This window comes from Fistularia commersonii, chromosome 2, assembly GCF_037954325.1.
Source record: "Fistularia commersonii isolate RoL2024-O1a breed Wild chromosome 2, RoL_Fcom_v1.0, whole genome shotgun sequence".
NCBI classification, from domain to species: domain Eukaryota; kingdom Metazoa; phylum Chordata; class Actinopteri; order Syngnathiformes; family Fistulariidae; genus Fistularia; species Fistularia commersonii.
The window spans coordinates 27,485,120-27,499,111 of record NC_141285.1 but is presented as its reverse complement, the minus strand read 5'-3'; the positions used below and the strand labels follow the sequence as shown (position 1 = coordinate 27,499,111).

The following is a 13,992-nucleotide window of genomic DNA, read 5'->3' as shown; positions in this document are numbered from 1 at the left end:
TTGTTTTTCGACTTTTGAAAATCCTTTGGTCATCTGGTCGGAGGCTACAGGTGTTTATCTGGATTTCACCCAGCCTTGGAGGAGGAGGAGGAGGAGGAGGTAAACAATGACCCAACTTCTCCTTTAAGGTTTCCCCTCAGCGCCGGCTGACTTGTTTGGGAAAAATGCTGCAGTGACGAAGCTACTATTCTCTCTCTTTGTCAATTAGCGATAATGGACAGTGGCTGGGCGAGCGAAGACCACTCCCTCTCTCCTCCTCCTCCTCCTCCTCCTCCTCCCTCCCCGACACACTCTTTCCATCCTCCTCTCTCTCCACCTCTCAGTCAGCGATGATGGAGCCCAGCAGTCCGAAGAAGATCCAGTTTGACGTCCCTCCTCTGCAGGGGCAGCTGGACCCCCAGGCCGCAGAACATGTGAGTGCCGGTGAGGGGGTCGGTGGGGTCTTGAGGGGGTTGAATTGACCTTCTATCTGGCATCTGCAGAGACTTGTCTGGAATTTAGTGTGTGTGTGTGTGTGTGAGTGGGCTCTGGAGCGGCGTCCATCCAGGAGCCTTGGAAGCGGGAAGTTCTGTGGTTCTTCCTGCTGTTTGTCATTTCTGAGTGGAGCCGGTTCTCAGGCCGAGGGGAGCTCCTCTTCCTCCTCCTCCACCTGTGGTCCTCCACACCTCCTGGTTTTTAATTCAACCCCCCGCTGATTAGAAACCGCAGCTAATTGAAGCTCATCAAGTGCTTCTAGTTAACTCCGGTGGAGGCGCCCACCGGCCCGGCCTCGGGAATATAGTTACATTATTTAGACTGTTTGATTGTGAAATATTCTAGGATCATTTAAAAGGGTATTTTTGCTGATCCTCCCCCCGCTGCTTTCCAGGCTTAAACCCCCCCCCCCCCTGAATTTGAACTGGTTTCATGCTAATTTGGCTAATTATAACATAAAACAAGACACCGTTATTCCCAGGTTTGTCGTTGATGGAAAATCCCAAATCTCTCTGACATCACGGCTAAAAAACGTTCACCAGGAGACTCATTTTGTAAATCACCAGCAAATATCGACACATTGAGAGTAACAATGGAGTCACAGAGTAACCTTAGGGTATCATTACAGTAACCTTAGAATAAGATTATAGTAACCGTACATTCACCTTAAAATAACATAAGAGTAACAGAGTAACCCAAGAGTAAGATTATAGTAACAGAAGAGTAACCTTAGAGTAACAGAGTAATATTATGGTAACTGTAGAGTTAGAATAACATTCGAGTAACAGGGTCACAATAGAATAACCTTAAGAGTAACCTTGGAGTAACACTGGCGTAACCTTAGACTAATGTCAGGATAACCTTCGAGTGACGTCCGAATACCCTCAGAGTAAGTATTAGAGTAACAGAGTGGCGTGAGAGTAACCTTTTAGTAAGCATGGAGTAATATTCCCTTCAGTCCTCGCCGTTGGTTCGGGATCCGACTGGTCTCTTGAGCGCGGTCTCGCTCCTGCGTTTGGCCTAGAGGCGAAAGGAAAGGAAAAAATTTATAAAAACAAGCACTGTGTAAGTGATCAATGAAATGTTTGTACATTTAGGCGCACATATACATTTGAATGAGTTTATTAATGGCGTTTCCTCGTTGCCCATTCCAGCAAAGGCTGGTTTCCGAGCGTGAATGTAAACATTAACCCTGTCATGGGCCTGTGAGCTCCAGCTCCCTCTCCATGGGGTTTTTGGAGGATTTAAAGGGAGGGGGTTGACATTCCTGCAACGGGCTCCTGCTAACGTCTCCAGACACGTTCGCTCGGCTGGCGGATGTTGCCATAACAACACCTTGGGTTGACCGCCGTCCTCCACGCGCACCCAAGGCCCTGCAGGAATGTAAACCTGCATCCTCGTCCTCCTCGCCGCTTCGGGGGCTGAGGATGAGGAGATGCTATCTTGAAAAAAAACAACAAAACAAAACAAACAGAACGCTGCCTTTAGGCGCCGGTTGGGTCTGTTTGCTAGCCGCCTCCCACACGGGCAACTTCCTGTTTCAAGCAGACGGTCTCCGACCAAACGCTCGCTGACGTCTGTCTGTTGACTGACAGCGGCCATGAACAGGAAGTGATATCACAGGTGGCGTGCTACGTGACCAAGATGTTCAAAGTTAGCGGTTCGATAAATCGGATTGAAGGTTGAGGTTGTTTGGCTCACTGGCTCCCCTGGTGGCGGTAACCGAAGTGCATTCTAACTCAGACCGACATTTGACGAGCCTGCAGAATTTATAATGGATAAAAATTGTGCCATGATAGTTAAACAATGATTTCAAATATTGGTGAAATTTTCTGTTATTGATCATCTACTTGCCCTCGGACTGAACCCGGCTCGTCACCCGTCAGCAGTGGGACTCGGCGGGCCGATCTTTGCCCACTGAATATCTTGATTATAGGAATGTGCCGAGGTGGAACGTCTCCAGGGAGAGAACAAGGGAACAATCTGGCGTTTTGTTCGGCCGTAATCCACGCCTTGGGTCTCCTTCATGACGGGGGAAAGTTGGCGGACGAGAATTTCAACTTACAAACACACCACCGGCTTTGCATTGCTGGTCTGATTAGTGTGCTAACTGGCACGGCTAATGTTTGAAAAGTGACACGAGTCCCGGCTTCGGGGAAAGAAATGGGGGAGGGGGGGGGGGGGGTAAATTGCAAACACTGAAATTCAGCTGGTTCTTGAATAAAAAGGAGTGTGTGTTTATGGGGTGTGCAAACCCGCTCAATGAGGTTCATTAGCTTTGTAATTGACAATCACTCAGGGCCGTCAATCACTCTGCTTTTATGGCGCTGCGTTCAATGACCAGCTGGGAGCCTCACTGGGATGCACTGATTTATGCTTATAACATTCTGGGGTGTGTGTGTGTGTGTGTGTGTGTGTGTGTGTGTGTGTTTACCTCAGATCCGGCGCCGGAGACCGACCCCTGCCACCCTGCAGATCTACAGACAGCCAGGTACAGGTGAGACACACACACACACACACACACCTGCAGCAGGATGACGGCAAACATTTTTGAAAGGATGAAAAGTTGAATAATCAAGAAAAAACTAAAATTCTCAAAGAATTTTATGAACAATAAAAAAAAATTAAATGAGGATAAGGATGATTCACCTAAAAATAAAAAGCTCATTAAAAAAAATTAAGATAAAAGCAGGAAAACAACCTGCTTTTTCAGGAACCTGAGACAGCATCATTTTCACGAGGCTTCGGCGAGCGTTCTGTCTTGACAGTGATAGATGCTGCTTTTTGTTGACCTCACTCACTCACTCCCTCCTCTCTGCCAGCCTGAAGCTGCAGCACCTCCTGGGTTTCAAACTGATATTTTCAAATTGTCAGCTCGCAGCTCACCCCTGGCTGCCACTCACGGGCAATAATCGCCTTTTACAGACTCTACTTACCTCCGTCAATAAAACCATCTGTATTTGTGAGATAGGGAGGGGATGGAGAGGAGGAGGAGACGGCGGGCTGAACAGAAGCAGTAATGGCAACATCATTAGATTTGGGCTGATGTTTTTTTTGGAAAGTGATCTCAAGCCGGGCCGGTGGTGGCGGGGAGGCGGGCGAGCAGTGAACGGCGTGTCAGAGAGGGTTGGACGGAGCTCCTACACCTTCATTGGAATTCATTCATCTGCAGGGCCTCCACCCTCCTGCTCCTCAGAGCAGAATCTGCCGTTTGTTCCCAATGAGGTTTTTATTTTCATAATCATGCAAAGGAGGAGGCGCTCCAGGCTGAGGGGCTTCCAGGAGATGCCTGGACTTCTCGTCGCTCGACGTGCCAGGGGTTTAATGTGGCGCCGTAGCCTTTCCAAGCACCTGTTAAACGTCATCCTCACGGATAACTGGCTGAAATTCCGCCCCAAACGCCCCAGCCGGGGGCTTCAGACGGCGCCTGGGGGAACAAATGGAACGGTACAAACAAAAACAAACAGGCGTTGCAGGAGCTGGCAGCTCTCCCTGCATTACTCAATGGCTCCCCTTGCATGAATTTAAAAAAGAAGTAAAAGCCTGATGTAACTGCCCGCCAGCTGCTTTGACCCCCTTTCACAAGCGCCATGTTTGTTTCTGGAGCATAAAAAAAAAAAAACGCAAATAAAAACTTCTATTTTGACAACAAACGCCGTCTTTGTCCAAACAAAACCCTCCTTTCTCCCCCGGGAGAAAAAAAGAAAAATCCCTCCCGAGGCCAAAAAGAAAAACCGTCTGTTTTTACACAAACAGCTGAGACGCAGGTCGATTCAGAAAAGTGACTCGTGTTGCGTGTGTGTGTGTGTGTGTGTGTGTTGCAGAGGCCGGAGACCAACGTGACGCCAGCGGAGACTCACAGGTGTGTGTAGAGTCCTGATCTGGACTAGAGGGTGTTAAACATTTGGGGGGAGGATTTCGTCCCCGTATCTCAGTGTTAAAAGCAGGATATCGAAACATGATTTCTTCTTCTTCTTAAACATTTCCTCCCTGTTAAGTCAGATCAAAAGTCTTTTATCACCTTTGAAGTTGTTTTGACCTTCAAAGATGAAATGGATGGTTGTGACGGGCTCCACGTCTGACCTCCCTGACCTCTCCGTCCTCTCGGCAGCCTTCAGACGCCTCCCAGAGGAAGCAGAGCACCTTCGTCCCGCCCGCCATGAAAGGTACGCCGCCCGTCTGAAAAACACACACACACACTGTTTTCTCAGATTGGTCTGAGAGTGAAATCACTGCATGCCGTTGGAAAAAAGCGCCGGCTTTTACTTTGAAACACCAGTGACGGAGGATAATCCGTCCGTTTTGGATAATGTGTCACGGGAGACGGGTCGTGGCCGGCGGCGGCGATTGGACGCGGCCACAATTGAAGGCGTTGTTAGAGGACGTCGGTGATGGAGCGGGACGCCTTCACGGGTGGAGGAGGGGTGGCCCAGATCCAGGTCACGGTTCGCTGTGGTTTTCTGTCCGGAGCCAAATATTGTCAGATGATTTTGATATTAAAACGGTGTCTAACATCCCGTTAAAGCTTATTAAAAGCCCGATTATGAATTATCCTCCCGTATTCCAGATTTATTTTATGAAATATCTGGATTGGTCATGAGGTCACGGTTGGTTTCTGGAAAGTCCAGACCTTGCGGGCAAAATCCGGGCGCTCTGGTGGACGTCAGCTTCAGAACAGCGGAGCACAAAACGAAGGGCTGTAATTTGTTCAAGGCTCAAGAGTCTGATGGGATTTAAAGAATTAGCGACAGGGACTGAAACAACAGAGCTCTCGCTCAGAGACGATTGAGTTCGCTGGTCTCAGAGGTTTCTGAGAACCCGGTCTCTGCTTGCGGGACCAGAACCATCAGGGTTCTACGTCCGCAACAAAAACAAACGTTCCAAATGTTCTCGTCCACCGCAGTAATGCTTTACATGTAGATTTCAACATGAAACGGATTGAAACTTCTCAAGGTTTCCGAGATATTTGGGGGGGGCTTCTATGTCCAGACCTGTGCTGTGATTGGCTACGATCCCTCCAGGAGGGGGCTTCACCCTGGACCTCTTGGACCAGCAGATGGTGAACGCAGGTCTTCCAGGGTCAAGAAGGGGGACATGTATGTAGTCATGACTTGGTCGTTCTTCGTCCAGCTGTGTCCACACCCCTTCCTCACTTCTCAGATCTGCTTTCTTGGACTGGTTGTCACCGCTATTTCTGGGTCCACCTCGGTCTTCATTGATTTGTAGCCTCTGGTTTGTGGGCTCAGCTGGCGGATTGGATTATGGGATGTGCAGACCGGGGACGGCTCGTGCTTTTAGTGCTTTGAGTCACAAAATTAGGGTACAAGTATGACACCAGAAGGAGGGAGGAAGGTGACCATAGTTTCCATCCCCCGCCATCTTTGCTTGTCTTCATGGCTGGTGCTGAGTAACGGATCAAATCGCTGCATAAGTCTTCTCCGGTATGGGGGGTGGAGAGTGTTTTTGCGCTCTCACGTGCACGTGGGAATGTCAGCTGGTAGAAATAACAAGAAAAAAAAAAACAAGAACAGGCGATCGCCAGCAGAGTTCTTCTGCCGCGAGATTCCAGGAAGTGAAGAGCATAAAAGCTTTTCTTGTATTGATCTGGGCTAAGTGTGTGTGTGTGTGTGTGAGTCCAGCTTACTGCGCAGCAGTTAGCTAATAGCATTACAAGTAAGTGCCGATGCACCAAAATGCGCGGGGAGTCGTTTGCCTTCTGCAGGATCAGATAATAAGGGCCCTTCATTCACTAATCTGCTCAGTGTTGCGTCTGCGATGACGGAGGTACACATTTATTTTGCAATATACTCGTTCAACTCGGCCCTCTTTCCATTTGAAAGACCATTCTTTCCCAAGTGCATCCGTCAGTTTTCTAAATGGGAGAAGATTCTGCATGTTCTGCTCGTCCTCCCCCCCCAGTCTTCTCCATCCAAGTGTGCAGTTGCAGCGTCTCTCCAGCAGGCGTGCTCTTCTCTCCTCAGACCTCCAGCTGGGGGCGGAGCACTGCCAGACAGACGGCCAGTTGAGCCCTGTCACGGCGCAGCTCTATGTCGCGTCGATGTGGGCCAATCACAACGAGCCGGAAGAGGCCAATGGCAACCAGGCGGGGCTTCTGTTAGCCAATCGGGAGAGAGGAGTGGCAGGGAGCAGCAGTTACGGCGGTAAATCGGTTTACCTCAGACTTCTGATGCGCGGGATGGATGTGAATTCGGCTCCTCTAGGAATGTGCTTTACAAAAACGCGCCGGAAAGGTTGTTCGGAACAGCGCCCGTCAGGATCCGGTCATTCTGCAAATACAAGCTGGATTTTATTCACAAATTAGCAACTGACTGACAAAAAAAGTTGAGAACGTGGACAATTAGCATGAAAAGCTTTGCCTGACGCTGCTGCGTTTGCATTTTCTTGCTGAAACGCCTCCTTGGTAAATTAACAGTCCACAAGACAAGTTCATTTACACAAAATTTTGTCTAAAGAAACTTCTTTGAAGCTACTTCTTCGGGCCGCGCCGTGAAAAAAAAAAAAAAAGCGCTAAGCTAAAACCGAACCTCAGACGGTACGTGGGTTTGCTCTCACGCGCCCCCGGTGGCCGGAAACACGACACCCAAAAACAAGCCCTGCATTTCGAATCGTCCGATCGTCCGCTACGAGGTTCACCATCTGTCACTAATGATTCACGGTTTCCTATTTCTACTAATCTGACTAACGTCTCCCCCTCCTTCTCTCCCCCGCTGGCTTACAACCCCTCCATCTTCTCTCCCCTCCCCCTTTCTTCCTCAGATTTGACATGTGACCCCAAAAAGGGAACGTCCAGTCCGGATTCGGTCTCTCGATAGCCTCGTCCGCGACGCTTCGTAACCTCCTCCTCTCTGTCTCTCCTGCCGGCATCACTAACTCCCTCCATCACCTCTGACCTTTCACCCCTAACCCCTCCTCGCAGCCGACCCAACCTCCTCTCGTGCACACACAGATTTTGATTAAGAATCGGTCTATATTTAGGAAGCAGAGGCTTGTTGTCGGTGAGAATAAAGGTGTTATTATATGCAAACTCCATGTGTGGCTGTGATTTCGCTTCAGAGACTTGAAAACCTTCACCGTCTGGAGGCCCAGCCGACCCCCCGAGCCCCTCCCTTGAAACATATCTGATCCACCGTCACTGCAGAAAGATCAAATTAACTGTAACAGCGGTTGCAAAAATGATCATCTTCCCTTAATGGTTTGAAGGCTGCCCTGCTCCTCTCCGGGGATGTGAAGACGTCCCCTCAAAACACAGATATTGATATTTTCATCAATCACTTTGATTTGAAATCATTCTTTTCCTGCATGAAAGACATGATCTAAAACAACTTAGAATATCCATCTGTTAAATGAGCAACTTTCATTTGTTAATATTTGGATTTAAAAGGCAGCAGTTGCTGATCTGTCTTTTGTTTTTGTCTACAAACCTAATTTACTCCTGGGTTTCGCTCGACATCTGGGCTCGATGGGAGGAGAAAACTACATTTCTGACCGAAAAAAAAATGCACAAGTGTCCCGTTAGATTTAAACACTTGTTTATTGAGCAGTAAAATCAAAGTGAAATTAAACCCCGGGGTCTGACGGCCCCCGTTTGGATAAATCACACCACTGTTTATGGCTAAAACCCAGAAACTGTTCTATATTTGTAGCATCTAATGAAGAATTCTACGCTTTAGTCCCTCTTTATCAGCAAAGTCCTCCAAAATATAAAACGGCCATTAAGAGATTAACAAACCTTTTCTGGCAAGCAGCAGTAAAATAAATATACAAATAACCAACAACATGGACGTCCTCACATCTGTGTGACCATCCTGTAAGGAGGTCAGCGTCCTGCCGCTGCTTTAACAGCTGAGGTGTGTGTGTGTGTGTGTGTGTGTGTGCGCGCTCTCTGCAGAGAGCCTGGGATTTTATTGGACTGATAAGGATCAGATAAAACAAGCTGTAAGGGACGAAATTAGAAACATCGAAAGCATGCAAGAGAATTTTTATGAGAATCTATTTTTTAATGTCAATAACTCAGAAATTGTTCTAAAAAGGATGTCGGTTCTTTTCTGCCTCAAGTGTAGTATTCAAAGGCTTTTTCTCCCCCTGCGACGCTTCGACTGGTATTTCCTGCCGGGTCGGCGTGCAGGGAATCGAACATTCATTATTGCCTTTTACTCTTTGCTGCCAAAGAGTCTGAGTTTGACTTTTTCCCCCTAAAGTCATGACAGTGATGTACAGGGGGATTAGGAAAATATTTTGTTTTTCTGCAGCAGAATTTCTACTCCAGTCCAGCATAATAAATTCTGTTGATAAAGGCTAAAACCTTTAGATCAAGAAGCTGGAGGATTTCAGGTACTTGGGGTCAACAGTCCAGAGCGTAGGAGAGTGCGGGGAAGAGGTGAAGAGACGGTCCAAGCAGGTTGGAACGGGGGGAGAAAAGTGTCAGGGGTACGAAGAGATGGAAGAACATCAGCCAGAATAAAAGGAAAGGTGTACAAGACAGTGGTGAGACCAGCAATGATGTTTGGACTAGAAACTGTTCCAATGACCAAAAGACAGCAGGCAGAACTAGAGGTTGCAGAGATGAAGATGTTGGACGTAGTGAGAGAAGATATGAAGGTAGTTGGTGTGAGAGAGGAGGATCCAGAGAATAGGGTTGGATGGAGATGGTTGATTCACTGTGGCGACACCTAAAGGGAAAAGCCCAAGGAAGAAGAAGAAGAGGAAGAAAGGCTAAAACCTTTATCCTGATGCAGTACTTCAAGCTGACTAGTTTGCTATCACCCATGGGTTACTAGCGATAAACGTCATGAAATTAAAGTGGCAGAGGCAAATTGACACAGCTTTCGAACACGGTTTAAAGCAGCCTTTCTGTGAGACGTACTGGCATCTAGTGATGATCAGCAGGCAGTGCTAAAACAGCAGCTATGAGGCCTTTTTTCCAATTCAGTGCTTTACGTTCAATAGTCAGGCCATTTTCCAAACAACTGAATATCAAGAATTGAACAAAATTGGCTTGTTCTCTCGCTGCTCCCATTTGCAACTGAACGGTGGCAAACGGAAATAACTACATTGAATTTCTTTGACACTCGCAGAGAGGGGGCGAATTGTTTGGTAGAATTCCAGGAACCAGACAATTTTTGTGGATATCCGACTCCAGGCTTTGTTAAAGCGATGCAAACCCATGCAGGTACAGCAAGGAAACACTTCTCACGTTTATAAAACGAAATGCAGGTTGCCAAGAGATTAAAACATGAAGGGTATCTTACATTTCAACAACAAACATGTCTTGTTGAAAAATTGCCTGAGTGTTTTCAGTTCAGCTAGGCTAGTTAAGCTGAAACTGATTGGAACATTTCCCCGCACAATAACTTTCCATATAATTTCTATTTAAATAATTCTTATCTGAATGTGTTTTACTTAGTTGGAAGTTCACGTATAAAATGCTTTTTCATGGTCATTACTGAAGAGTTAACTGCATCGCTTTTATCCACTATGCAACTTTCTATGTGCTGCAATTTCAATTACAGACAACAACTCTTAACTTACCCAAAGTTTCCTTGTAGTTCAAGTCCAGGAACAGGAACCTGCAGCCACCACCAGATCTCCAACATCAAGAGTCTTCATTCACTTAATTTTTCCATCTTTAGCTCAGTATCTCTTGAAAACAGCAGGCAGCTTTAGCCAAAACGCAGTAGCAAAGCAGCTCCTCCTCAGCTGCTAACTAGCTCCTGGTTGGCTAGTGGTGATGATGGCTTGCTAACAAGCGGTATTTCGGGCGAAGACTCTTTACTTACCCAGTTCTTCCTTTCAGTTTAAACCCGGTACATAAAAATAGTATGTAATTCATGGAAGCCACCAACATGGACAGTCTTCATTCAATGAGTTACCGTGGCCGTCCCTTGGAAACAGCAGCTTTAGCCAAAACGCAGTAGCAAAGCAGCTACTCCTCGGCTGCTAACTAGCTCCCGGTTGGCTAGTGGTGATGCCGGCTAGCCAGCTTGCAGTAGCTCGGCCAATGATTCTTTATTTACCCGGTGGTTCATTCCAGTTGAAACCAAGAAAATAATGGCAATTAATTAATTGTGGCCACCAACATCGAAATTCGTCATTCAAATTCCAATATTCCATCTATAGCGCCGTGACCATCTCTTAGAAACCGCCAGCACCGTTAGCCAAAACACGGTAGCAGAGCAGCTACTCCTCAACAGCGAACTAGCTCCTGGCTTGCTAGCAGCTAGCTGCTCACCGCGGGAGCTTCCCAGAAACGCGGGTTTCCATTATCCACAGTAAAACAATGTCTTTGGCTCTTTTAGAGCCGGTTAAAGATCACTTTTTACGCTGTAAAAATTAAGGAAAGCAACATTTTTAAAGATGGCGGCCGAGGAAGGCTTTCCGCCATTGTTACCGCTGTCGCGTGCATCCGCTAATTACCGCGCGCCACATTGGTGACTCACGTTCCCGCGCACTAGATGCGGCGTTCAAGGAACGTCGGAATTATCATTATCCACCTTTAACATTCAAAGGGCCTGAGTTGGTGATTTATTCTCTCCCATGTTACTTGAACGCATCACAGTAACCATTGAAAGAAGCGACTATTTTCAAATCTCAGCAATAATACTAGAAAAACTTTTGACTATTAATCACTTTCTTTGTCCAAACTATTTTGGTTGGAGCCAGAAAATTATTTATGGGCTCTTACTGGTTCAATTATTCATCGAGAAAAGTGATTTTTTTTTTTTTTTTACTGTTTATACAATTTCCTTCTATTATTTATTATTGTTATGTTTTACTTGAAACTCTGGCACAACATTTTTCTTTGGGATAAATTAAGTTGTTCTTATTCTGATTCTTAAATTAAAGCTGATTTGCACAGTTCATAAAAAAAAAAAAAGACAACTGTGGTGAAATGTTCAATGACACATAGCTCCTTTTGTTTACATTTTACTTGTCTTTCATTTTCTTGGAATAAAAAACTGTGCATATCATATGTGTGTCAGAACCATTCAGCATGGTCCTGCCCTCGGGATTCTTAGCACAACAGGGGTAATAATTTCACAGCTCCGAATTGCCAACTGGTAGCGAAACGCTTTTAATGTTAAAGTTTTGTGTCTGAAGGTAAACGAGAGAGCCCTGTAGCTGAAGAAGAGGAGGAGGAGGAGGAGGTCCTCCGGCAGGACGACTCATGAAGGGATGGGTGATTCACCTGGACAAAACGGACACGGGCGTCCGTCTCGGCACATAAAACATGCACATACATGACAGTTTACCGAGCATTTCGCTGTTGGTGCGGTTGGAGGAGTCGACCGGCAACCCTGGACCCGTCAGTAAAAACACCTAGAGAAGACCTCCTGAGCTCCTTCAGGAGGCATCTCAATTTTGCAACCCCCCCTTTAAAAGGTCAGTGTGAAGGATCTACTGCCACCTAGTGACAGACCTACAGATCTCCTGTGGATTCACCACCAGCTATGAACTCACAGGTCCACCAACACACTCCGACGTGTCCTCTGTAGATACACCTGAATATCCATGAGCTCTTTTTAACATTTACAAACCAGGATTATCGTTTTTCACGGTTTTACCTTTGCTGCTTTATGGACATCCAGCGCCAACACTTTTCTAAGTTTACTGTGGAAACTGATCAGTGAATAAATGTATCCTGAACTCATAAATCGACCTTACGAACGTACAAAGAATTGATTAAAACTTGCCCCAGACATTTTAGTCCGTTTCTTGTCTTTAAAGAATACCTTAAGAGTTTTGCGATGGAAAGAGCCTTCTGATTTTTTTTTTGTTTGTTTACCTGCTATCCGACTGAGACGAGAGGGCTGTAAGATCCTGCACTTGATCTCAAATGTTTCACCGCCGACACCAACAAACCACGACCTCCCCGCAGAGACGACAAATCAATACGGCCTACGAGCGAAGCAGGGAGCCGTCCAGATCCCGGGCTTCTGAGGATGGAGTCACACACACCTGCCCAGATCGATTTAAAAATTAGTATCTTAAATATAAATCAGGGTGGTGCAGCGGTTAGCGCTTCCGCCTCACAGCAAGAAGGTTCATGGTTCGGTTCTGAGGGGTATTTCTGCATGGAGTCTCCATGGGTTCCTCCAACAGACGTGTGAATGGTTGTCGCCAAGGAGCTGTGAAGAAGAGGATGAATGGTTGCATGCCCCCATACGAGATGTAAAAATACTTAACAGGGATGATAAGAAAGGCGGTGAGAGACGGAGATAAACGAAAGTCAACCGAAAGCTAAGACTAGGGAACAAGACTAAGTATATGTAGCGTTTGGCTTCACTGTGACGACGGTGGGAGACAACGTGCCTAAAAATGTCAACGGACAGCATGAAGCCAAATAAATGAAGGCGTCACCTAAAACATGACAGCCCTATTACGCTGATAAAGCCGTTTTGAGTTTTTTTCAGCGAAAACGTGCCAAATATCAGCATCAATCATCCCACTTGGTGAAAGCTACTTCAGTAAAGCAGCAAACCAATTATGCTAATAAAGTTATTCTTTGCTGACAGTTGAGCTTTCTTTAATGCTAATAAGGATACAAGGTTGTGCAGAAGTGTGCATAGAACAATTTTATAGATAAATTAAACTATTTATTGTTGCTGTGGAGAGTGATGGTGGTTGGGCGCGAAATGTTTACCTCTTCCTCGGGGGCGTAACAGAAAATGTGGAACTGCTATGTGGTATTAAACTGAGAGGGTGAATACCTCCATGTCTTGATGGTGATTAGTGAAATCAAACTCAGCAGTTAAGCTCTGTTACAACAGTAACAAACAGGTTTCCTCCTCTGATCGAGTGACCAATCATCCGGTGGAGACTCACGTGTCCATGAAGGTCTCAAAACGTCAACATTGGCTACTTTTAGGTTGTTTGCTCCGGGGTCGGTTGTGGCTCCCCCTAGTGGCCTGGAACGGTATTGCAGGTGAGACTTGAACACAAGGCTGCTGCTCGTGTGTGTGTGTGTGTGTGTGTGTGTGTGTGTGTGTGTGTGTGTGTGTGGTCAAATATCTGCCAACGAGCATGATGAAGACCAAACCTTTAATGAAGTAGCTAGAATATATATTTGGATTTTTTTTTTTAGATATTGAGTTAATGATCAGCTGATTTTGATTTCTATAGCTTATTGTATAAAATAAATGTTGAGAAATACAAACAGCAAACAAATGTCACTCCCAACTTTTCAAAATAAAGCGCCATTGTCCGACACACGAGGACAGCTCGGGTCTGACGGCCCGGAACTTTTATTTCTTTCTTTAAATTCATGTTATTTTAAGTTACATGGTGGAATCAGAGACACAGGAAACTGGTTAAGAAAAAAAAAAAAAAAAAATAATAATAAACAAAGAAAAAAAAAAAAAACAGCAACCCATCCCACGTCAAACGGCAGAGGTCAAAGTTCACGCATCCTCTCTGCAGATGTCCATGTTTTCCCGCCATGATCGATCCGGGGTTCGGACACGTGCCGGGGATGATTGACGGGTGGAAGTGTGAGAGGCA

At 46.2% G+C, this 13,992-nt stretch overlaps 1 protein-coding gene across 2 annotated transcripts; it reads left to right on the top strand.

The window, feature by feature from the left end:
- Positions 1-178: 178 nt before the first annotated feature.
- ppp1r1c (protein phosphatase 1, regulatory (inhibitor) subunit 1C) lies at positions 179-7,519 on the top strand. 2 transcript variants are annotated; one of them, XM_086175603.1, is made up of 6 exons: positions 179-413; positions 2,914-2,965; positions 4,299-4,336; positions 4,586-4,640; positions 6,456-6,635; positions 7,252-7,519. In XM_086175603.1, exons 1-6 carry the CDS (start codon positions 330-332, stop codon positions 7,305-7,307), a joined length of 465 nt encoding a protein of 154 aa, XP_086031729.1. In that variant the 5' UTR covers positions 179-329; the 3' UTR covers positions 7,308-7,519. The 2 variants fall into 2 exon arrangements, with proteins under 2 accessions (XP_086031729.1, XP_086031720.1); XM_086175594.1 differs by having other exon boundaries at positions 186-413; positions 2,914-2,971.
- Positions 7,520-13,992: the final 6,473 nt, after the last annotated feature.